The sequence below is a fragment of the Eleginops maclovinus genome, chromosome 13 (genome assembly GCF_036324505.1).
Source record: "Eleginops maclovinus isolate JMC-PN-2008 ecotype Puerto Natales chromosome 13, JC_Emac_rtc_rv5, whole genome shotgun sequence".
NCBI classification, from domain to species: domain Eukaryota; kingdom Metazoa; phylum Chordata; class Actinopteri; order Perciformes; family Eleginopidae; genus Eleginops; species Eleginops maclovinus.
The window spans coordinates 16,184,745-16,211,381 of record NC_086361.1 but is presented as its reverse complement, the minus strand read 5'-3'; the positions used below and the strand labels follow the sequence as shown (position 1 = coordinate 16,211,381).

At 41.3% G+C, this 26,637-nt stretch overlaps 1 protein-coding gene across 1 annotated transcript in view; it reads right to left on the bottom strand.

The window, feature by feature from the left end:
• The window catches only part of rapgef5a (Rap guanine nucleotide exchange factor (GEF) 5a), a 41,961-nt gene that overhangs the window by 13,188 nt on the left and 2,136 nt on the right, over nucleotides 1-26,637 (bottom strand). Inside the window, exons 2-11 of the mRNA XM_063898710.1 lie at nucleotides 21,075-21,125; nucleotides 19,897-20,003; nucleotides 19,255-19,376; nucleotides 18,008-18,185; nucleotides 12,045-12,126; nucleotides 11,872-11,920; nucleotides 11,386-11,459; nucleotides 8,115-8,300; nucleotides 1,718-1,863; nucleotides 691-791 (exon numbers count right to left, since the gene is read on the bottom strand). Of these exons, the coding sequence (XP_063754780.1) occupies nucleotides 691-791; nucleotides 1,718-1,863; nucleotides 8,115-8,300; nucleotides 11,386-11,459; nucleotides 11,872-11,920; nucleotides 12,045-12,126; nucleotides 18,008-18,185; nucleotides 19,255-19,376; nucleotides 19,897-20,003; nucleotides 21,075-21,125 (1,096 nt within the window). The remainder of the gene's footprint in view (nucleotides 1-690; nucleotides 792-1,717; nucleotides 1,864-8,114; nucleotides 8,301-11,385; nucleotides 11,460-11,871; nucleotides 11,921-12,044; nucleotides 12,127-18,007; nucleotides 18,186-19,254; nucleotides 19,377-19,896; nucleotides 20,004-21,074; nucleotides 21,126-26,637) is intronic.

Here is a 26,637-nt window from a genome sequence, read left to right as displayed (position 1 = left end):
AACAGAACGTGTCCCGAGGTAAAACAATATAGCTGGGCTGTAACTGCTCCTGTAAAATAACCTAGCAGCCACAGGTACACGTGATGATTGTGAAAATGAGATATGACATTTGATATAGTTTGCAGCAGAAATGCTTACAGCAGCCTGAGGGGATTGTTTCACAAACTCATTAGAGCATTTAACCTCTAGAATGTTCCGCATACCAACAGATTTACAGGCAATGACTTGGTTGAGTGAATGCAAACACACCTGGATGAGTTTGAGAGTTGGCTGATTCATGCAGCACCACACACACACACACACACACACACACACTCACTCACTCACACACTGTAGACAACATAATCGCGGGTAAGTGCATACCTCCCGGGTTTGAACCCACTGTGCGGAAAATCAAAGAGACATAGAAAAGTCCAGGTCGGGCTGTGTTGTAACTCGTGTGGGACTAAAAATAAAGTTCCCTGAAATTAGAGGGTGGGGAGTTGCTTTGTTTGAACAATACCTTTGCTCAAACATTAGAAAAAAACTCCACGACTTCTTCATTCATATGTCAAAATGTCCCATTTTTCACTTAAGAGTTTATCAATCTGTTTATCTTTCTATGGAAATACAGCCACACGTGTGTATCGTTGCCCTTTAACAAATGTAATCATGAAGCAGTTGTGTTCACACGCGTGTCAAAAAACTTACCGCTCTCCCTGCTCTCTGGCGCCCCTCTTTGGTCGTCCAACCGCAGGTCACTCAGCAGATGCTCCAAGATCTTGAGGGGCGTCCCGGACACCACCACATACCTGCGAAACGAAGAGTCGCAACAATCTTCCTCACTAGGCCACCAAGAACGACCAATTCCATTCCTCCACCGTCCCTCACTCTCCTCCACCTTCTTGTTCTCCTCCACATCGTCGTCATCGATGAAGCGAAAATGGGGAACGTCAAAAGTACAGATTTCTGAACTGCTACCATCTTCATCGTGATTGCTACACTCGTCATCATCGTCCTCCTCATCATCATCATCTATGTCCTCCTCAGCCTCTGCAAGTGTAGCTAGCTCCATGGTCATCTTCATATCTTAAACCCTCCGCAGGATCAGCCCTCATCTAAGCTTTCATACCCAGGAAGGGTGTTCTCCTGTCGGGTAAACTGCCTTGCCGTCAGCCTAAGAGCTCCACAGATTAAAACGCTCTCTGTGACAGCTTCTACGGTAGCACTCGGAGGGAACTGATTGCTACTGAAGATGCTGAGCACTGAACACACGCAGACATACACAGACCCACTTAACCTGCCTGTCACTGACACTCCCTGCATTGTGCCTCAGGTCTTGGCACATGCTGGCTTACAAACACACTAACACAGAGACTGCACAAAAGAAATTAACTTTGAGAAAAGGCACTTGTGCAGACACACAGAAAAATAACCATAAACGCATACACAGATTTGTGGAAGGAAGTAAATCACTCTTGGTGCCATCTTTGTTTGACTTCCAGCTGAAAACAAAAAAGCCATTCTCTTCTACCAGCTCTGTGCCAGAAGCCAAGGCATACATTATCTTAGACAAACACACACACATTGTTGACAGCACCACAGATATTTTGCATGTACGTGCATGAGTTTTTCGTTGGAACATCCCAGAGTGGAAAACGAGGAGCAGTGCTATGATTATTTTTTTGCTGCTACTGTTGTTTGAGAGGGCTCTTATTATGTAGGAGGAGGGACTGACCTCTTGTCACAGTCCTCCTCTCTGGACCCGCCTCCTGACGACGTGGGTGAGGGCCGGTCGGATGGCGACGTCACTGATGAAGTGACTCTCCGCAACACCAACACATCCCGTCCTCTCTCCTTCAGACAAACCCTCCCCACTGCCTCCTGGGAGGGAAAAGGGAGAGAGACATGTCACAAAGTGAGGCAAAGTGTGAACAGTTTTAAAAAGGCGATTTAATGAAAACAGTGATTCCTTTTTTTAGACAATGTCAGAATCCTTCTACACTGGTTAACTGTGTCCACCAAAACTAAATACCTGTGTATCCAGTGGAGGCCAATGTTATGCATATGTGAATAAAGCCTTTGCACTCCCTCACACATGCAGACACAGATTACGTTGGCACCAGGACAGGGAAGTATGCATTTCCTGCTTTTAGAAGAAATGCTATTGTGTAATAAAGGCTGATACTTGAAATGATCACCTGCTCCCAAAATGAACAGCACCTTGATCTGTGACACACACACACACACACACACACACACACACACACACACACACACACACACACACACACACACACACACACACACACACACACACACACACACACACACACACACACACACACACACACACACACACACACACACACACACACACACACACACACACACACACACACACACACACACACACACACACACACACACACACACAAAGGAGCAGAATAAGACACAGCCTGAGGAGAGGAGAGAAAAAAGAGCGGGAGATCAAAGGCAGAGGACAGGAGCAGGAGGAGGGCATAAAGAAGCGATGTAGCTCCTCCAGCTGCTCGTCTGTCGCTGTCGCGGCCAGAGGGATCGAGCAGCAATCTCAGCTGAGAGAGAGCTTTCTATGCAAGGCTGTCTTTCTGTTGCACTGGGTATGCCCTCAATAAACACACACACACAGTTAAGTTATGTAGGACTTTGCAGTTGTGTTTAGTCTTAAATTAACCCTTGGAGGCCACTTGACATAGCTAGCATTACTACATTTTACACGCAAATTGGCAACAGTACAGCGGTCGATAACTATGATTTTGAACAGCACTGAGCTCTATGAATGCAGGCACTAAGACTTTTTAACACGAAAAACAAGGCAATGGACAGGCCCACACACACACACACACACACACACACACACACACACACACACACACACACACACACACACACACACACACACACACACACACACACACACACACACACACACACACACACACACACACACACACACACACACACACACACACACACACACACACACACACACACACACACACACACACACACACACACACACACACACACACACACACACCTTCTGATGAAAGATGTTGTCTGAACATGACAGACAGCACGTGAGACTTGGATCAGACAAAAAGAATGTGTGTGTCTGAGTGTGTATCCTGATGACTCATGTGATACAGATGTTCAGTGGGGCGAGGTCACTGAATCTCCCTCAGGTGTGTGTTGGTGCGTGCCCTTTCCTCTTTAAACCTTCGTCGGTACAGACTTATTTAAAATGTGTTTTTATATTACAATGCTGCCACATGCTTCGACTCCTTTTCAGACTAGCTTTTAATGTGTGGTTAATGCTGCGTCCTTGTGATAAATGTTTTATGGCCCGATTATTTTTTTCAATGTGGCTAGTTCAGGTAAGAAAAAAAATCGCCCACTCCAGCAGAGGCTCTGGTCTGATTGCCAGAAGCCTCTATCTTGGCTGAGAAAAAGAAAACGAGGTGTTCAACACGTCATTAAGGACTCCATTAAGAACATCTTCTAAACGGTCATTATGAGTAGACTAGTGAAACAGAGCTGCATTGATCTCATAAATAAGGCAGTGACAGCCGATGTGAAGCTATCTGACGCTGCATGCCATTATTACGATTTGGGCCAGTACCCAGACCGAGCCCCGGATTGAAGTCAAGATAAGAGTTTTGAGGCCTGCCATTCGACCACATCATCCAGGGGTTAAAATAGTAGGAACTGGGATGCTTTTTCACAGGTCTCCATCTTTATATCTATTCATATCTTTCCTTTCTCTCTTTCTACACACAAACAATCTGATGAACACAACGTTTAGAGAGATTATCTAATTAATTAAAAGTACAGCTAAGACAAGAACAAAAACAAAAAGAGAGTGTTGTTGTGGTGTTCTTAATACAGTAGAAAACGGTTGACCTTTCTGATAACATTCACATTCTTTACACAGATGCCAAGAAAACAGCTTTGGGCAAAGAATGAAGGAAGGCAGCGATCGCATAAACGCGCGCTCGAGATCAAAAGGCTTCCAGGAAAGTCTCCAAAACAAAAGTAAAACTTACAACACTGCCATAATGCAAATGTAACTATTTTCATACACACACACACACACACCACACACACACACACACAACACACACACAAAGAATTGATTGCAAAACAGCAGCTCCCAAGAACAAACATTAATTTAGCCTTGAAAGAATTCAAGAAATGAAAGGGGAAATATACAAAGAAGGCACGGCAGAGCAGGGGTTAGTAAGTTATGCATCACAGAAAGGGAGGCGGATAACAAGAAAAGAAAGTAAGATGTAAGGTGAGAGACTGGGACTGCGAAGTGAGAGACGCAGAGGAGTGTGGGTACAAGTGATAAATAAAAGAGGCAGTGTGAAAGAGAGGGAAAAGATATTGTTCTATCCAAAAGGGCCAGCATACATCAGCTGTAAAGTACATTCACTATCTTTAAAGGAGAATCTTGCATCAGATGATTGATTTGATTCCTTAGCCTCCGTCAACAATGCCAATATGTCAGAATCATGCTCAAATTGGCAGTTTATGCTAAGTAATATACCCACTACTCTTTACTGATGCAATGCATGCAAAGTAGTCAAAGGTGCCGTTTTAGGATCTAAAATAGGTAGATTTCCAGCTTCTCTGTTTTATATTAAACCAATATGGATGTTTTTGTGTTCTGAACTAAGCAAACAAGACTTTTAAAGAAATTAGAAAACTAGGATTTAACGTCAGCCAATCTACAAAATAATCAGCAGATTTATGATGAATTTACAATGCTAACAACAGTTATTGCAGCCCTACCTCAAACTGCAGTATGAAAGACCAGTCATGTCCAACATTTACAAACTACTTTGGTAAAGTTAGTTTTTTGTAGACGTCACTTGTTCTCAGCTGACAGGTGTGTCCGTCTCTTTCCTTCCTTTTTCTTCTCATCCCTCCCTACAATTCAACCATCTGCACTTCCACCTCGTCTCCACCCTTTCCTCCACACAGTCGCCTCTCTACACTTCTGAAAAAACGTTTTCTCTATCCTCTCCTCTCCCAAGACTCTATGCCTTTGAATGGTCAGACTTTCTGCTCTAGAGGTTCGAGATTTGGGAAAATAAATAGAGAGCAGGGGACATGCACTTACTGTGCCCCTCACGAGGTCATAAACCTAGAGCACAGACACACGCAATACAACATGTGGTAGAGGAAAGGTGGTCCTAACGGAAAGACTAAAAGGAAACCCTCTCTGTTCCCTTTGTGTTTCTGTGTGTGTGTGTGTGTGTGTGTGTGTGTGTGTGTGTGTGTGTGTGTGTGTGTGTGTGTGTATTTGTGCTGATGGAAACAACGCCATATCTGTGTTGTGATGGCTCCAGGCCTGATTCCTGGAAATAATCGGTAAGAATATGATAACATTGCGTTTCAGTCAGCAGCTCTCATTCGTGCAACCCTCACATACAGAAACTGTAACGCAAGTTACCAAAAAAGACTGCGTGTGTGTGTGTGTGTGTGTGTGTGTGTGTGTGTGTGTGTGTGTGTGTGTGTGTGCGTGTGCCTTTGTGCATGTGTGTGTTTTACATGCACACTATGACCTTGTATAATACTGTGTCGGGTCAGCCTCTGGTAAACTTGGCTGATCCAATGAGTATGAATGACAGTGCACTCTCACACAAGAGTTAGAATTACTATGGAAACCCACACAGGTTTGTCGAGTTTGTCACGGAAAAAAGGGGAAACTAAAAATAGAATGTATAAATCACCATGACAACACAGTAAAAGTAGAGTGGTATTTGTGGTGAATAGACATTTATTATTAAACCTGCAAAAATAATTTGGTTCATTTCATTTTAGACTTATTTTTACCCTTGGCACCAGCTCTGTGAATTTAAGTTATTCTTGATGCAACACCATTTTTAAATCATAAGCCAGCTGTACATGTAAAAGATGTATGCTTATTGTACTTCTTTTGTATTTCCCCTAAGCTAATATTAACCTGCCAACGATTCTCCTTCTCTTGATCATATTAGGATATCATTGCTTTCAAAGACAAACATTAGGCAGTTACAGTCATGACCACTCGTCTGGAGAGGTCAGATTCCATTATTTTCGTTTTATTGATAATTCTCAAACATAATATAATCCAGCAATGTTTTTCTACCTTACCTCTAATTGAAAAATACTTCGCCAAATATTTTGATAATAGTAAAAGTGCAAAAGTTCTCTTTTTAGCATCTCAAATATAGAAGTTTGCTACCATTCCCTGTTTTATATATCAATTTAAACTGGATACATCTGGGTTTTGGACAATCAAACAAAATATTTAAAAAGACATTAAAACCTGGGGCTTATTTTAAACGCCAAATGATTGCCTGATCTTAAAACACAACCTTCTCTTTGGTTTCATACAGAAGCAGAAAAAAATATACGTTTTCTAATTTTGTAAGCAAGAAATGAATGTGAAAATATATCCTCTACGGAAAATCCCCAAGGCTGGGCTCAGGTCAAACCCACCAAGCTGATGAGATATGTGGCAGATTTCACAAACACACATCAAGATGTAGGGTGAAAATCAGACTGCAATTCGCTTCGTTTCCTGCCCTCAGGTGCACTGTAGAGCAGGATTATACAGTATGGCGCTTCTCTAACACCCCGCTCATTAAGTGCACACACTGACTCAGCCTGCCAGCACCAGCAGTGCATGAACACACACACAGACACAGACACACACACACACACACACACACACACACACACACACACACACATAAGCTCCCACACATGAGTATAAGCTGTAACCAGAAAACTCACACACACAAGTGAACATAGATACACACAGTACTTTGCAGACTGTAAAAGGGTATGAGATCACATTGCACTAAGCCCTTATTAACACCCACATTAGATGAGCTAGAGAGCTGCTGGTTAGTTAATCTCAACTGATATGAATGAAGCAAAGATCTGTGTGTGCATATAAGCAATGATAGCTTCAGTTTGCATGTGTGTGGGTGAATTTTAGTGCACAGATGTGTCCTCGGATGATGTAATAAAGTGAGGAGGCGTGTTAAGAAAATGTAGTGCAATAAACCCCCACAGCGACCATAAATTAGTTTACATATGATAATCTGTGATTGTTGATTATATTTACGTTGCCACCTTAAGTAATATTTAGCTGTACACTTCTGTCATAGCTTATTTAATGTTGATAATGAGCTGACATTATGAATGACAGATGTACCTGTTTTTTTTCCTCTACTGTTTTGTTGATATTGTGGATTGTAAAGAATGTAATGTTTGAATGTCTTTTCTTTTGTGTTTCCAAGAAAGAATAGTTGTTACTGTGTTAATAACTAATGGTGACCATAAAAAAAGCCAATTAGAGTAAATGTGCACGTGTGCGTCTGTGTCCTTTAGGTTAACAGCAACACAAACCATGGTCCTCCTGATGAGGATTTTCTCGCAATACTCCTGACCCTGAATTCATGACAAACTCAGACTGTAAGTGCATGTTTTAAAAGTGACTACAATAATTGCCACATTTACCACATGATGACGTCCATTACTCTCTACTCATGCTAACCATACAGCCGCAACTCGCTTTGCAGATTACATGGTTAGAAACCAATGACCTAGCAGAACAAAATCTGACCTGGGAATACTGTATGATATAAATGCATTTTAGGTCCAAGTGTTTGTCTAGCGCTTTAAAGTCAAAACAGGTGAAAATCTACTCAAAGATTGTAGTTCAACCTTTTGACATCACCTCTCACCCCAACCACGTCCTGGACAGTGGATATGAATTGTTACCATGAAATGGGAGACACAGGGTTCCACGATTTTATAAAAGTCAGACTGAAGCAATGTTTTGTGCACCAGTCACTCCTCAAATTAATTACATAGCTAAAAACCCAGACCTAATATAGGGTCTTGAGCATGTTCTTTTCAGAGATTGTGATGTTTTGTTAAATGTTTCTTCCCTTGTATCTTGTCCTAAATATTTGTCTTTGATGATGTTGCAAATGAAGCTGCTGTGATGCAGGAAAAATGTCAGACTGGATCTGACAAGAAAGTACAGTCGTATAGTTTTGTAATTACAAACATAGAGCCACACTCACCGCCTGGTTCCTGTCTGGCAGCCGGTAGTTGTGGTTCTGCAGAAGCCGACAGCCATCCTTGGCCAGCCGCTGAACGGCTTCCAGCCCCAGCCGGCTGGTCAGATCCTCACGGCCGCATCCCGTCCCTATTCCTCCACCAACGCCGCCACTGCCCCCGCCATCCCGCAGCGCACACACTCCGCCCAGCTGCAACACAGGTGGCATAAAAACATATCTCAACCCACAGTCCCAGGACATGCTGGAGATAGTCAACAAAGGTTTGTTGGATGGAGTTCAAGAAGGTTTAGTGGTTTTGCCCAAGCAGTTTGGCTGTAATCCAGAAACATGCAATGGCAAGTTCTCAGTTGGCCCTTTATGTCCATGTGCGGAGAATGAGATGAAATGGTAATCCTGGCTCTGTCTTGTTCTCCCACTAATTCTTCCTAGTTTCCTTTTCTTTATATCTATTACAGTCGGTAATTCCCTTTATCTGTTGCACTTCTCTCTTTGTCTGAGTCTGACTGCTCTATGTCAGAGGATCTGCTGGAGAAAGAGTGAGTGTCTGTGATTAGTAGTATGAGTGGGCGGGTGTGTGCGTCTGTGAGGGAAGAGTGTGTGATGGTGGGTGTGTGTGGTGTCGGTCTCCTCCCCTCTATAGTTGGGACTTAAAGTTAAGATTGAAAGTGTGTAAATGTGAATATCTAACAGTGATAAAGAAGAAACACAATTAGATTTAATTCAAAAAGCTCAATAAACGTAAGGCTTTGTCCTCAGATAGACCTGACGTGTGTGTGTGTGTGTGTGTGTGTGTGTGTGTGTGTGTGTGTGTGTGTGTGTGTGTGTGTGTGTGTGTGTGTGTGTATGCTCCCTAAGGTGCTGCTAGAATGATGGTTATCACCAGTTGTGACCAGTCTGGTCTGTTTATTTTCCTTGGAAAAGGAAAAGAGAGCTATTTCATTTGGCTCTGAGCTGGTTAACCCTTCCTGTGAGCTAGAGTATCCCACGGTGCCATGCTCCAGCAGAGGGTATAGCACTTAAACACACACACACACACACACACACACACACACACACACACACACACACACACACACACACACACACACACACACACACACACACACACACACACACACACACACACACACACACACACACACACACACACACACACACACACACACACACACACACACACACACACACACACACACACACACACACACACACACAAAAAACACGATAGCATATTCCCACACATCATTTTGTTTACTAGGAAAACTCCCCCCGGTGACAATTCTTATCTACTAAAAATGCCACGTACACAAACACAGATATTATATCAGAGTCACAGCTCCCTGTCCCTGTCTGCTTCCTGTTAACCTGCTGTCTACTTCCTGTCCTAGACACAGAACTCAACAAGATAATCCTGTCTCTGTCTGTGTGTTTTTCATCTCCGTTTCTCTCCCATTGTAACCTCCATTTTTCTTTGGTATCTTATGTTTAAAATCTACGGCAATCTATAACTTTGCCGCAGTAGTGTGTGGTTTATTGTCGTCCTTCTCATTAAGTCAAATAAACAAAAACAAATACTCATGTGAACATTACAATTGGCAGTGCTCTCTAAACCCCTCACAGCAGGATGAATCATATGGCTAGTAAGCCTGACCGGTTTCAGAAGAATATCTAATTGTGATTATTTTTGACTGATATTGCAAGTTTGATAATGGAGGAAATGTTCAGATTATCATATTATTTTGGCTTCACTTTTACTAACAAATATATAAATGGTCATGGTTGGATTTTTTGTGAGGATCTTAAACAAGCAAGGTTGTGTTTTTTTTTCTTCCAGCAAAATACAATATCTCGGCCCCATCATATCCGCTCTATACTTTGCTGGTATAAAAATAACTTAATGACTACTTGGTCAATTCAGATTTATCTTTAAATTAAACATTGTGCAAGACTTTTACCCGTCAAAATCATTGTAAATGGAAAATGTCTCTTCTACCATAAACATGTGCAACCTTTTACAGAGGGGTCGCAAATAGCCCTTTCTTTGTGTTAAGGGATCATAAGCCAAACACTTATGAGCCATTGATTAGACTCACAGCAGCAGCCAGTGTATTCTGTGTAACAGGGTGTTAGAGCAGACACCGATTACATTACCTAACAACAGCCCCTAAGGGTCGCTTTAATTTTTAAGCAGTTAATAGTCACGTGTCAAGGTCACGGTGAGTGCTCTGCATATATTGAGTGTCTATTGAATTCCATTGTTAGACTTTGTTGTGAAACCTCCCGTGTAAATTGGATACAGGCGATGTTGTCACGACTTTATTAACTGGTGGGAAAACGTCCTCACCATGGCAGGCCTGCATATAAAGTACTGTGTATGTATTTGTGTTTTAAAAAGACTCCCTTTTCCCTGCTCTGCCCCTTTCTCCTCATCTCTGGTGTAACCTGATGATGAATAATTGATGAAGAAATAGAGGTTTCCACTGTAAAGAGATGGCACCAGAAAGCAAACATGCCTTCCTCTGCACTCTGTTGTGACCCCATTTCTACCTTCAGCCGCTTCATGGAGACACACACAACAAACAGCTATTAAAATGAGAGAAGGCTAGCCAATAAACATGACTATTTACAGTGGATTTCCCAATGGATAATTGTTTTATTTGCTAGTATTGTTCATATAGCGCCTGGTCATTTCCCAGCCTTTTTTTTTTTATGGCAATTGTGTTATGACAGCTGTCCAAAAGCTTTACTGTGCCCTTTTATAAACACTGAATCTGCTCCCAAGGGGAACAGTACTTCAATAGGCAGGCAAAGTTTAAGGCAGCGTGAACAAATAAAAAGCATGTGGTTTAATCGAAAAAGATATTCACAATGACATCATGACTTGAACCTATAGGCACTTTGCATGCGTTTCAGCAAAGTTTTATAGGTTTACCAAACCTGTTTTTGTTATGCTGTGTATCAGGAGTGGTTGTCTTCGTGGCTTAATAACATTATTATTTCCAGTGATATAAAATCTAGCTTTATGTAATACTTGCAGTGAACTCATGTTTTTTTGTTCTATACCACTGGATTGGCTTTGCTGACTCTTTTGTAGGCTTACTTTAAGACGATTGTCCACTGTCCAGATTACTGAGGAAAATATAAATATTGGATTGATGAAATTAATTGAGGGATAAGGATTTGGGGCAATGATAGGGACATTGTCTAGTATAAGTAGGAGTCTGTTTGTGTGTGATTGTGTGTATGTGCACGTGCTTGTGTGAGTGTGTATTACCGGGCTGCTCTCCTCGCTGGGTGTGCGAGGCTCCTGTTGGCTCGTCTCTGACGTCTCAGAGTCCTGCTCTGATACTGCAACCAACCCAAAGCAGATTCAAGTTATTTATGACAGATCTTCTCACACTCATTATGTAATAGTGTCTGTGTCATCCATGTCCCCGTGATGCAGAGGCAAATTGAGGCGATGTCTGTGTGATTAATGTGATTTAAATGTTCTGATGTGTTCTATAATTGCTCTATCTGTTATTAATTAAAGAGCATACATAGAAACATTATTCACCAAAAACAAAAGAGACGATTGATGCCAGACTTAGCGATTAGCTAATTCCCATTTAATATCACATTCTTTAAAACAATTATAAAAGACAGATCAAAACAAGGATTAAGTCATTTCATGTCATAATAATGCTGACAAGATGACTGGTTAATCTCATCTACAGTATCTATCTATCCATCTATCTATCTAAGATGTATGCATACTTACAAGCTTTACGAGTCTTCCGGGCAAGAGCAGCTGCCAACTCACTTTGTACCTTTTGAAAAAACGGTGTCATAACAAGATAATACGCAAACATTAAAATATATAAAAGATTGATGAAAACACTTGGTAATGAGGCAGCAATATGATACTGATTTCACTGACACACACACACTGACCGTGGAAGTGAGCCTCTCAAGAGCTTTCATCTGGAGAATCTCACTGCAGATGTCCCTGTTGCCTTCAGAGTCCTCCTCTGACCTTGGATGGACACAAACACACACAGCTTTACTTATAACTGACATGTGCATTATTGTGATCAAACACTCTCCAGAGAAATAGGTCTCCTGCAGGGTTTTGATCCACGCTGCCCCCTGGTAAACCTAGAGAAGAACTACAGCCTGCAGACACATCTACCGGATGTTCGCGCCTACGGACAGTAACACAATAAACACACAGCAGATGAGGGTCATTTCTGTGTTAATATTTTCTTTTGGCCAGTGGAATCTGTCCAATTTATTTTTCCTCCCATCTGTTTTTCGATTTCTTTACTGCTCGCATGATTCTGTATGGAGCATCTCTCTCTCTGCAACCCCCATTCTCCCTTTAATGTGGTTTCCTTTAAAAATAGCTTGCAGACACACCCTCCTATTGAGGCTGTGAATGTATGTGTGTGTGAGGCAGCTGAGTGTACAGAATATATATGGACGTGTAACTTGTTTTGAGGATTTTTTTTAAAGCCTAAGTGCATCAGTGAATACATTTGTGTAGGAGATCATTTGCGTGTGTGTGTGTGTGTTATAAACAGTTGGTTGTTTTGGGGTAAACTGTGTGTTATTCCCACAGCAATAATACAAGGTTGTAGAGTTTGTCTTTCGATGGGTGCAGACTGCACCCGAGGGCCCCTCCCCTAATATGTTCTTTTGCAAAACCACAGTTTGGATTGGTCTCCCACATTCTGCCTCACCCTGGCACTACACACAAAGACTGATTTGCATACAATTTGGATTTTAGCAACAGATCCCAGTGGCACTAGTATTACTTGTAAGGGGGAGAAGATGAAGCACTGTGTGACTGTGTGTGTGTGTGCTGTAATCTGATAAGGGGACGATAGAAGCAAAGCGGGGGAGCAGGTGATAACATGTAGCCCACAGCCTGACACTTCAGCTATCGGCTCTGACACAGACAGAGAGAGACGAGGCAGGTAGACCAAAAGATGGCGGATCATATTTCGACTGTCACAATAAAAGCTGTTTGTGCTTTTCCTTTCAGCATCTGTGTTCGACATGACTCCACTCTTCCTTTAAATAAGATCACTGATGATTAAAAGTCTCCCAGAGCTGGATGAACGAAGGCAAATGACCAAGTTGTCAATGTGATTAAATGCAGAGGATTTTAATCTTTTGTTAAAAGAGGATCATGAGATGTATCTATTCTGAGTCACCATGCTAAATTTATTCTCATCATGGAGGGTCATTAGGGTTTTCAGCAGCCGTTCATTTGGCAAGTTGGTGACTCACTATGAGGCTGAATCTATCTGTGCTGGAGGACAGGCACAGTGGGAGGTGTGTCACCGATCATTAAGCAGCGCAGAACACTTTTCAAACAGTACTTATAGAGGATTAACATGAAGGCTGCTTGCAATGTCTCCCTTTTTATTCAAAGTTACAGTCATGTTGATTTCCCATAATAGATCCAAATGAAAAGCATACAAATTCTTAATGTGAACAAGGTGTCAATGTATTTTCGATTTCTTGAGCAAGAAGAATGTACATATAATCTGGTGCCAATCTAAATGAGAGCCATAACGCAGATTGTGGGATTTGAAGAGGTTGATGTTATCTCTGTTATCCTTGACTGTGTGGCTCTGTGGCCAAACTGTTTCTTCAGCCCTCTGCAGAATCTGTTTGGCTTTTTGCCCTCTTTTGACTAAAGCACCATCCAAAGCAAGTAAGTGTGTTTTCCCCCTCCTAAACTGAGGTGTCATATTTAAGCTTGTGTCAATTCTGAACTTCCCGCTTGATGATATGCAGTTTTTAAAGGCATTAAACTGGAAAAGCTTAAACATATACATAGATAATGTGCGAGGTGGCATTAATGAAGGGACAAAGAGAGAACATGATGTGAACATAAAGCCTTAAAATGGTTTTTGTTGCAAGTTTATTGTATAGCATTACATTACTGTGCAGGTGTTCATATTACTGTGCCCCTCCCCTGTGTTTTGTGTCTTTACAGAGGTTCTTGCAACTGATATACCGTGCTAAAGTACCGTTTATCACTGTGCTAGATACAGTGATTTTCATTCACTTCAGTCTACCAGTTCACGTTTTACCAATCAAAACTTGACATGGACTAAACTTTAAAAGAAAAGATTTGAGGATATTTGCGCGGGGGAAGTGGGCAGGACATCTCTTCATCGTTAAACTATAATGACCTCTGCTCATACAGCTCTTTTAAAAAGCACTATATATGCAAGTTCAGCCCTTAACTGCTATGCGAGCCACAGAGGAAGACAGAGATGGGACAGTGAGAAAGGTTCTTGCGCATAAAGCTCATTAAATAGAAACAGGATTGAATGCACATGGAGACAGAAGGAGAGAGCAGAGACATGTTATTTTTTAAAGTATATGAGACTGTAAATAAAATAACAGTACCTTTTTAAGATTAAGAAGACTTGGAAACATGAGATTCTTGTTGTTTTTTCCCCCACAAAACAGCAATTATTTGTAGCAAGCCTTGCATTGTACCATGAACAATAAACTAATCATATTTAATGACCACAATGTGCCTGGTAGCAATCTGTTCAGACACAGCGATCCATTGGGAAACGCTGGAAGAGTTGACACCCACAGAAACCTCTTCTACACACGATGCAGAGGAGATAACGCATTTAATTAGTATCACATTGTTCTCACCAAATTAAAAGAAATCACTAGCAGGAGGCCAAACAGTCAGCTGATGTAACTCTATATTCAGGCAACAAGTTATCAGTATCAATTTAATGCTTGCTTCATTAGATTAAACTTCAGCGAGAGATAGGTCCCCATAATTCATGAGGAGCTCTAGCATCAGTTACACTCGGCTGCATTTCAAATCTCACTGCAGCAGCTTTAAAAAAAAAAGTGCATTACTCTAATTTGGAAAAAAATATGCATGCTACGTTTGCTGTGGATAAACTTACAATAAAAAAAAACTGTTCCAAAATCGGACAGTTTTGGTTTAGAGAGACTTTTTTAAGATAAGAAGCACTCAAACTAGAACTGATACACAATATCTGACTGTAATATGATTATTGCTTAATCTTATTGAATTGAGTGTCAATTCAATAATTGACGCTCATTTAAATACAGACTTACTGACCGAGGTAAATAAACCAATGCATGGTCAAGCCTCTGGGAAGCGGCCAGTGGAGTTACTTTTGGCGTTTTCCCCTGGCAGCTACAACTCTTCTCCTTTACACCAACAACAGAGCGCGAGACAAAGATAGAGGGAGGGTGTGAGACGAGAGGATGCCTGCAGAGAAATGTCGCACCAGTCAAAGAGAGGCACAGACAGCAGCGGGGTCAAAGAGACTGACAGAGGGAGCGTGTTGAATGCATAATGTCATCTGTGTCTAATACTGCCAAAATTTAACTGCACTTTTTTGAGATGTTTTCAGTAAAATCTCACGAAATATTTGTATTATCTTCATACGAGTGAGAATACATTTAAAACAAGACATGATAAAAACATGCAGACATGTCTTTGGACTTTTTGCAGGCAAATCCGAGAGGACTACAGGTAAAACCGGCCGGGGAATTTCGGTTAAAAATATATAGAAACCTGTTAATAATCACCCATTTCTGTTCACACTGCCAACCTGTGGAAACAATGTGTTGTGGAGAGACCCTAAGTATGCACGTCACCTATCACGATGTATACAAAGTAACACAGAGGTACATAAAGTGTGTTACATGAGAATTATATCAGTAAGTATGACATTCAATTCCCCTCGCCGTCGTGCTCTCTCCCTGGTGTCTGCAAATACTCCCTTTGAAGTTGACACACAGATGAATGTGTAAACGTGTGCTCTTGTTCCCTCGCTCTCCATATATACTCCATTTCTTTCCCGTTCCCTGTCTCACTCTCTTTCTTTCTCTGAGTGACAGATTGAGTTCAGTGGCAGCCTCAGCAGGAATCCCACATACAGGAGCAGAAAAGCAGGGAACTCTGGCTGACACCACTGTGTGTGTGTGTGTGTGTGTGTGTGTGTGTGTGTGTGTGTGTGTGTGTGTGTGTGTGTGTGTGTGTGTGTGTCTCATTTAAGCAGACTGAGGATCTAAAACCTAAAGATTATGTTTCGAGCTAGGATTTGGGAAACATATTTAGAGAGGGTGTGTTTGTGCGTGCGTGCGTGCGTGCGTGTGTGCGTGCGTGCGTGTGTAATGGATGGCAAAACTTGCACTCTTGGTTGCAAAACTTGTACCCGCACATGTTTCTACCAAGTCAAACACAGTGACTCAGCTTTCTTGGTAAATCATCAGACAGACAAATGACCTTAATCATACTGTAAATCCAAGTGAGAACACTTCAACCTCGATATTTAACCAGAGCAACGAGCTTCCTCTTCAGGTCCACGGAGATTATTCAGTACATGACTACTGAGTCACTTTTAAAGTACCACCAACTATCCTCAACATTCCCAACACTTTAACATGTTCGCTCTAATGACAAAAACAACATGCCGTTACGAAAGATAAATGTGACCTATATTATCAGTCCACAGGATTATCCGTTAAGGCTGTGATATCTTTATTCTATTCGAACAACAAATAAAACTTGGGGAAATATTCAATTAACTATGGAATGATGTTTCTGAATTCCAAATTCAGTGTCTAATGAGGCGATGGGCTGTGATCTTTGAGATGGGGGTTCACAAACTGCAATGTGGTTGTGTTTGTGAGCACAAAACAGAGGAACTACATACAAATTGTAAACATATTTCTAAGCCATGCACATATTTCTAACCAATCCATGTGCACCTTCAGTGAAGTGTAGCGTGGAGAGGGATGTATCTAGCCTGGCTATACCAGCCTACGTACTTCCGCCCAATTTCATTTCGCTCCTGTAAGTGAGACTGGGCAAGAACTCATTACGTACGATTACTGGAACTCAGAATTCTATCGGTCCAATCAGGGAAAAGGGGGAGGGGTTGAGAGCGATTACGTCGAAGTTAGTGCTGAGTTTGAAGTTCAACAATGGCGACGGAGGAAGAGACGCTACTAGCTATCCGCTCGGTTGTTTCAACTCTTGAAGGAATTCTTTCTTCTTTTCAAATAATTGTTTCGAGTTACGAATTGTCCCCCTAAATCCTTAGGTAGGGTGACCAAACGTCCTCTTTTGCCCGGACATGTCCTCTTTTTACGTCCTGTCCGGAGCGTCCGGGGGGTTTTATAAATTCATCAAAACGCCCGGTTTTCACTGTTGGGACCATTAAAAATTGACTGGCGCTTCCCCCCACCCCCCAACAATCGCAAGTGGGGGGTTTTATAAATTCATGAAAACGCCCGGTTTTCACTGTTGGGACCATTAAGCGTGTACTTAAATTGACTGGCGCTTCCCCCCACAACCCCAACAATCGCAAGTGTCCTCTTTTTCGCCACCTCAAATCTGGTCACCCTACCTTAGGTTACATTGACAACATCGACACATGTCATTGACAGCTATTTTGACGGCCACGCTTGCAGGTAGCGATTTGTTCACTACTGTGAAAGCGGAAGTAGGAGGCGTCGGGTCAGAGCCTGCCCTTCGGCGCATAACATATGTCATTACCAAACGTGAGTGATTGGTTAAGGGAACTCCAATGATTTTAAACTTCAGACAAGTTTCCACCCATTACAGTAATCCAAATCCAATGACGCTGTTCCAGACTGTATGCCGGAGAGAATCGAAGTCAAACACCAAAGACACATTGTCTTTCTTTCAAAAGAAAACTGACTCATAACACATCCAAAGTTACTGGTTAGCAAGTGAAGCAAATCATGTCAACTTGAAATAAATAAAAACTAAGTGTTTGTTCAAACTTGATTTTTTTTTTAAGTGAACGCCCTTACTGCCCATCCGTCAAAGCGTTATTTGCAATGATATTTCAATGTGCACTTACGGGCTGTTGGCCCCGCCTCCAGAGCGAAACGAGACGTATGGGGCGAGTTGTAGGAGGAGCCTAACCGCCTCGGACCACTCCCCTTCATTGCAGCGAAAGTCACAGGAGGCAGAGTCACACTCCTCAAAGCTGAACTGGTAGTAAGAGTTTGAGTCTGAAAACACCACCCGCTGGTCCACTGGAGAAAGAGAAGACAAAGAGTGATTTCATTTTCACAGTAATAGTGTGCAAATACTTTAACAAACTCAGTGTATTTGTACAATAATGCCTATAATTATACATACAATGTATGATTACAGTGCAATCAAAGAGTTATGCGCTGCTTTGTTCAGGAGCCCATTAGCTCCCCTGCCCTGCATCGCAATCAATAAGTGGCAACCACTGCTACAGAAAGGAAGGTGAGCTGTAAAACTAGGAAAACTTTCACAGATGTATAGAGTTAATCAAGAACTAAGTATTCATCATTCACGTTAAAATCAGACAGCTTGCAAGGTCAGCATTATGAGGACTGAACTTTGTTCTTTGAAAAATAGAGCTAATTAAATGTGATTAAATGTGAGTCTTAACAGTTCCTAAAGATTTGAGACAGAACAAGCATATGTATAACCATGCACTGAAATCAGACCCTCAATCATTGGCGACAGTTTAGAGCAGACACTTTTTACAAACAGAAAAAGGAGTACAGACATGGAATAAAAACAGAAATAACCTCTTTGGATCGGATACAGTGGATTACCCAGACAGATGAACTACATATGTGGTAATGTTCAAAAGCAAGCAGCCTCAAGAGGATTAGGGTTGGCTCATTCTTAGAAAAACATTCATTATTTTTCAATATCATACCATCTCTACAATCTTTATGCATATTACATAACACATACCAAGTGTAGTTTCATCATAACCAGGTTTTTACTTTTTCTTTGCTATAAGCTCCCTTGTTTCAGAAACATTCATCACAAACAGTGATAGATTCAGCTTCTCAGAGGGTTGAGTGTGCAGTATAATGTTAGTTGTCTTCTAAATATTGAAAAAGGATGTGTGGTTATATTTTGGAATGACTTAAATAAACATAAGACATATTACCCTGTAAGAAGTTAAACAGGATAAGGAAGATGCTAATTCCTCTCTGTTATTTTAGTAATGAACTGGTGAATGAGCTTTTCAGCACACATCTCACTGGAAGGTGACTATAAATTTTGATGCACGCTCAAACCTTCGGGCATGTTAGTGTGTGGCGGTGTATTTACCAGACAGCAGGACTCCCAGCTCCAGCAGCACCTGCCAGACACGCACAGCAGTAGTCCGACAGCGCACGTACACACACTGCTCACACAGCCACTGCACCAGCTCCACACCCACGTAGCTACGCCTGTAAAAATACACACACACACACACACACACACACACACGCACAAGTGCAAACACACAGTGTTATGATGCACACACTCCTTTCCTCCCCACAAGGCTGGTCTTTTTTTATTTAATCAATATTCATCGATTATTCATTAGTTCTCCATAAGCCTTTTTCCTCTGAATACACTGACTACTTTCCGTCTGCTTTCCCCCAGGATAAACTGTGTGTGTGGGGGTGTGTGTTTGTATCCGCGATGAGGGATAAGAGCATTTATTTATATTTGTGTCCAGATGTTCACATGGTCCTCACATGCGTCTGTATTCATTGTATATTGCATGAGAGCGCTTGTATTCCTTTTCCATCCTCTGCTATATCATGTCTACGTCAAGCTTTCCTCGTCTTACTGCATAAACAAGTAAACTGGCCAATCAGGACGGGGCTCAACAGTGACTGGTGAGTCGGTGTTCAGGCTTCACCAGACACATCGATTCATCCCTGCACACAGACAGACACACAAACACAGAGACAAGTGTACCGTATGATTCTGGCCAGGTGTATCTTGTCTTTAGCCGGGTACGGTCCATGAGAGAGGAAGGCATTCCTCACAGCCCGACCAGCACATGGAAAACTCTGGGAACAAGACTGACCCACAGAGAACCACATTCAACTTTCATTTTACACTGTCATTTTAAAATCTGAACACAAAAGACGTATCCCAGCATTGCTTTAGAGATGGATTGCAGAGAGCTAGAGAGGCTACATGCTGTCATTGACGGCCTCACAAGGACAACTCGATTTATTCGTCCCAGAGGAGGGAAACATTGACTTTGTCTACACGCTCTGCAATAATCCTGCTATTGACACTATGTAAAATAAGACCCTATTTCAATTAAACTGTTTACAGGCATGCTTTTTCTGTGTCATTAATATTCACATTTACATGCGACAGAGCAGGGTTTGCTTAATGAGGAACATGAGAGACTCCCTCATTGCAGCTGATTATGCAAATGAGTGCACTTGAAGTCTTTATAACGCTTACAGAGGGATGGTCAAGCATGTGTTAGATAGTTGGTCCCATGTGTTACCACATTAAAATGGGCCCTGTGAATCGTAGACCACTAGTTGGCTCTGTTTTAATGGTCCCAATCATTGTCACCAGTAATCTCCATGGATTATTAAATGATGCAGCTCAATCAATTCATATATGGTTCAGACTAATACCTGGTAAAACAAAAAGGAGATTTAGGGGCAATGAGTTTTTAAGTGTCATACTGCATTGGGTACCACATCAATGTTAGCTTTTTCCATTCATGCATGATATAAGAAAACTCACTGAGGAACAAACTACCAATCAGACATACCACACAGCAGTGCACACAAATAAACAGCATCGAAGCTGCAGATGTTTATTCATTTTTATTTCAGAGCTAACGTTTTCACTTATATTTTTTTAAGCCCTAAGGCCTTTTAAGGGTGCAGTACCGAAATATTTGCTAAACCACATTACATTGATGCATGACAAATTACCTCCCTGAGAGAGAGTGTGTGTGTGTGTGTGTGTAGTTGGTGAAACCAGCTCGGAAAACAGTCCAAGATAATACAATCACTGATGTCACCTGTATATAGGCTAAACAAACTTTCACTTCACAGCAAAACTAAAAAGGGATGACATCACCTCTGTGTGTGTGCGTGTGTGTGCGTGTGCGTCCTTACCTTGTTAACTGTTGGTCCAGTACTTGGTCCGGGTATTGTGTCAGGTGATTGCTGTTGAAATGCAATACATAAAGCCATCAGAGCCAACACAGAAAGACACACACACACACACACTAAACAAATGACAACTTGAGAAAGACCAGTTCCCAAAGATTAGTCAGGTGTTGTTCAAACTGACAGCAGTAAGAAACATTGTGCATACTTTCATTAAGTACTGCAGCACAAACTTAAATGATGTGGCCATTTATTTTTACTTGTTAAGTGTACAAAAACAGAGATAGTCACCTATGCACTCAATACCAGTGAAACACATTTATGATTTAAATTGCTTAACAGCAAAATGCAATTGCCAGTCTTACTATCACAATATAACAATCGACAGCATAATAAATCCTTTCTACCATCACCCCACTTGGTGTAGCCTTTTCCCTGGGCGTGTCGACTCCAACTCTACTTCCCATACCAACAAATAAACTCTTAATCTTTGTGGATTATTATGGTGCCAGAGGAGCTAAATGGAGGTGTTGACTCTGGTGACACACAGGATATAAAACAGATTAAATATGAGAGTGAGTGTTGCAGGATATCAAGTAGAGCGGAAGAAGCCCTACATGCAAACATCTGTTCCTACATTTCCCTGAAGTGTAATATGTTGTGGTGCAATTTAGTAAAACCTTGTCTGTGTTGCTCTGCACCTGAATTCAAAGCTTGCTTTAAATGTTTTAAGTAAATATGTTGTTTTTGTATGGCTTTACAACACTGAATCATGCTTTATGACCCTGATAACAGACTCTATCATGTGAAAGGTTGAATTGTAAAAACAAAAAGTTCAAGATGAAATATCTTCATGGTCACTATATCCTGACAAGGCAGTACTGATCAAACATGAAGATTCTGTTACTTGTTTAACTATTTCTCACTCTCAACATATGTTGCTGAGCTGTAAAATGAGATAGTGTGACCCCGTCGCCAAGTAGAAAACAGGTTTAGCCAAACTCAACAACCACCCACCAGCAAGCTTAAGAACAAATATAGAAAAAGTACCAGTGCATTTTCAAGGCACTGAACAAGGAACGGAAGAAAGTGTGGTACAGCAATCTTCTTTTAGTGTCCATAAGCAACGGGAGTGTCTGTGATACGAAAAAAAACAAGTATAAAGCAAAGTGGAAGACGTTTCTTTTGTCCAGTGAGACTAACATTGATCATTTTATATCAAATTCACCCATATTTGTCATGGCAGAGGGCATGCTTTAATGCAGCAGGTCTTTGAAAGCTTTGAAGATAAAGGGGAAGATGTACAGCTACATACAGGATCATTCTGGGGAAAACTGCTCTCTGTAATAGAATGCTAAATTAGCGAAGAAGGCTTTTCCCCTCAGCAGGATATATTTAGTAGATTTTCATTTAGGATTTGCCTTTGTACACACTCTATACAGCATTATTACCAGCATATGGTGCAGGAAAATATCATATTGCTATGTGCTTTGAAAACACCATGGCAGTGATAAAATAGGAACTGGATTAGGATGACAATGACGTTGCCAGCGTTCAAGAAAGACAGCATGAGAATCTCCTGCAATAGGCGTGCAACTGGTCTGTGAGCTCAGTCAGGGAAAGGGGATCAGTGATAGAGTCGTGGGTTTGATTCCCTCTGGAAATTACTGCTGCCCTTCGCCTGATGATGAATGGGAAGATACAGAGAGATCAGATGCTTGGGGGGGGTGAGGGGGTGAGAGGCGGAGAGATCATTTTAATTGTGTGATCGTGAACAACAGAAAAGTGAGTGGGACAAAGACGGTGGCTTTGACTAGAAAGAAAATGAAATAAATGATAACAGAGATGTAGCGCGGCGTGTGTGATCTCATTAGAGCGATGATACCGTCTGCGGTGTCACACACACGCCAGGATACACACTTCTCACACACGTACAGTGTTCTTCATCATGTGTATACTGTACACATCTGACTTATAGTGTATCTATACTTTTTACTACTGTCCATACTGTATTTATACGATCCATAGTGTATATAAATATTTCTACAGCATACCCCATGAGCACTACTGTGTATATATTGTAATCATATTGTATTTATTCATATGTAATATACTTTCCCGTCATTGCTCTAGTAATAATAAAGTTTTATACGTTTAAAGGCATACATCACAAGTTAAAAACACACAACAAGACCCATTTTTTAAGACCAATTCCGATACATGCAGCATAGCAAAAAAGTATAACATTTTAACAGATTAAGAGACCCATTCTAGCAAAGGTATGGTAATATAATAATACAATTATTAAAAGACCAACTTAAAAAGGAATGTTGCTATTAAAACTGTTACTTAAATAATACAAATTAAAACCCTTTTAGACCAATTAAACAATGTAATAGTAGGTAGATAATCTAAAAGGGATACCCATAATTGCTTTTCTTAGAGAGTTACAGAAGACGATTGATATTCCTCTCATTGGTATTCATTACATACACTGCTACAGTGAGAGCAAGTTAGCTAAGCATCGCATAAAGACCGGGAACATGCTCTTTCTGAAGGTAAGTACATCTGCCCACCAGCACTCTTTCTGCCTCGTCAGTCGGACAATACAAGCAAGTTCAAAATGGCCATCTCGGGTTCCAGATTATTGACTTTGTGACTGAATTATTTGACAAAAATAGACAGAGATCATAGAGAAAGTTGGAGATGACATTTTGTGCTTTTCCCTTTTGTAATAAAACACAAGCCTGGGGTTTCCCATTTATCCACCCTGGAAAACACTTTCAAACAAGCTCAGTGTATAGCGCTAGATCAGGATGGACTTCTTCCCAAAATGTCAGCAAAGATGAGCGATTTGTTCCTGTGTCTGTGACAACATGCAGCGTTTGGACCGGGGGTTAAGTAGAGCACAACAGCCAGCCAAGCACACAGGCTAAATAAATTGTTTCTGACTCTCGCTATCTCTGTCTTGCTCCTTCTTTCTCTTTTGTCTCGGTCGCTCTATCTTATCTCTCCATCTCTTTGTCTCCCGGTCTGGTGAACACAGATCTCTCGAGAGGTCTTTGTTTCTCCACCATCATCTCTTCTCGCACACACCCGCACCAAGTCACACCAGCCCGGGAGGGGTTTCATTCACACTGTATCTCAGGACGAGAGAAATGTCTGCTGCCCATGTTCCTGTGAGTTTATTTGTCTGTGTCTGATTTCACAAACACACACTCCTCCTTCACACTGCCGTGAGATCCAGAGAAGAGGAGTGAGAGCAATAAAGAGAGAGCACATGCTGGCATGCTTATCGGTTTGATGACTTCAAAGAAAGTGTGTATACAGAAAGAGAGAAAGAGCGGCAGAGAGCGATGTCATTATCTGTAAAGAAATGGATTACTCTCAGATTAGATTGCTGAGCACAGTGAAGAGCTGCAGCAAGGCATGCTTGGCAAGTCCCCTCACACACACACTAAGCTCCTGTCTTCTCCTGGACAGATTCGTCATACAAGGAAGTCAAAATGGAGACATCAAAGCACCTACTGCTCAATGGACACACACACACACACACACACACACACACACACACACACACACACACACACACACACACACACACACACACACACACACACACACACACACACACACACACACACACACACACACACACACACACACACACACACACACACACACACACACACACACACACACACACACACACACACACACACACACACACACACACTAAACTTGTTGATATAACAGGTTGTTAATTTTTTCCGCGGCTGTATATTCAGATTAATAGCTTGCATTTGTATCCTGAAAAGAATATTTCTGGACATCGTTTCACCAGAGTTGATGGTCATGATTAGAAAGGTTGAATTGTCTTGAAAACAGATCCTACCACCTGTTATTCTTGAACCACCTTCCGTCATAACATCATTTTCAAACGTTCATTTACATTGTTTGCAATTGGTTTTGCAACTTTATTTCTATCTCTTAAATCTCTATCAAAATGTCTTAGGTGCTTTGTCATATTATGTATTATATCAGCCTTTGCTAATTCTGCGTACGGACATCCATAGTTGTTCATAAGTGAAGTACATTCCTAAAGTTTGGAAGAAGAATTAGCATATTTCTCAGCATTGCTAATCGTTTCAGTCAAATGCTCTGATTGTAGTGATAGAGTGTGTGGGTTTATACAGTAAGACGGGGTTGAATGTGTGTTGAGCCTCTCTCTGCAACCTTCGCTCACCCTTTCATCTTCCTTATCTCAATACATAATGCAGTTATGGATGTGGAAATATTGCTGGCAGACAAGGCAAGCCACTATTCCCCTGCATGTATTATGCAGAAATTAGATAACCTTCTGAGGAGTATCATCAACTATCCCCTTAGACAGTGTTCCTAAAGTCTGCTAGCTTACATTAGGACTTTAATTATCTCATCTAACAGCCTAAATGATGTTTCAAGCAGCATAGTGTACATTTACATACAGTTGTGTTATGTATTGTTAGTCATTTTGATCCATATTTCAGATTAAGCATATATTATAGTCCAAATGTATCTTTTAATAAAGATAATTGCATAAAATGTCAACCTTTTAATCCAATTGTGTTGCTTTTGCAGCTTGTTCTTTGAACTAGATTTAAAATATTGCAATATATAGCTTCATATTATTGCAATATATCGCAAAGTATTGAATTGTAACCCTCAATTTACATCTGGGAAAATCTAAAATAATTTCCAGCATGTTGTCTGCCATAAATGCATCAAAAGGAAGTAAGAAAAAAACAAGAAGCTGCAACCTCAAACAAAATGGCATGATAAATGTGGGGCTGCACCACGATTACACTAAGTTTTAACATTATTTCTAAAAAGAAAATGCTCCTCTGTATTTCCTTTCCCTCTGGCTTGCATTAGGAAATCAAATACATCAAGAGGAAACTGAAACAACAGACACATGCAGAGAGTCTTAGTAGTCGGCTGTTTTCTGATTGCTGTTGGCAGCGTTATCTGTGAAGAAAGTTTTATGTCTCACGTTGCGGCACACACACACACTGGCTCTGCATCTGTTTTGGTGTCAGCAACAAAAACCAACAAAGCCGTACAGAACACAGAAAACTGGTTGCAGAAGACTTGCTTGAGGGTGTTGTTAAAAAGCACTATAAATGACATGTCAGCATCTGAATGTTTTACTCTGACGGGAGGGACATATGTGTTGTGAGTGGCTGACCATTAAGTGGCTCTCAAATGAAACACCTGACTGAGCTGTGGTCCTTTTTGGAAGAAGGGGAGAGAAATCTAGCTGTTTTTTTAGTCAAATACTTAAAAAGGTGGCAACTTTACAGACAGAGAGCCCCCTGGGAAGTGACCTGTACGCTCAAAAGTCAGCTCCTTTAAGAAAATGTATCTGCTCCCATCATTTTGTAGCCAATAAAGGATGAATGCCAGAGCAAGTCACAACAGAGAATAATGTAGAACAGGATTTTCAAAAAGTGAAGTTGGTACGGCATGAAACCTAAGGCAACAATGGCTCTGATTTGTTGAAAAGTCTCAACTACTTCATCAACTGTCA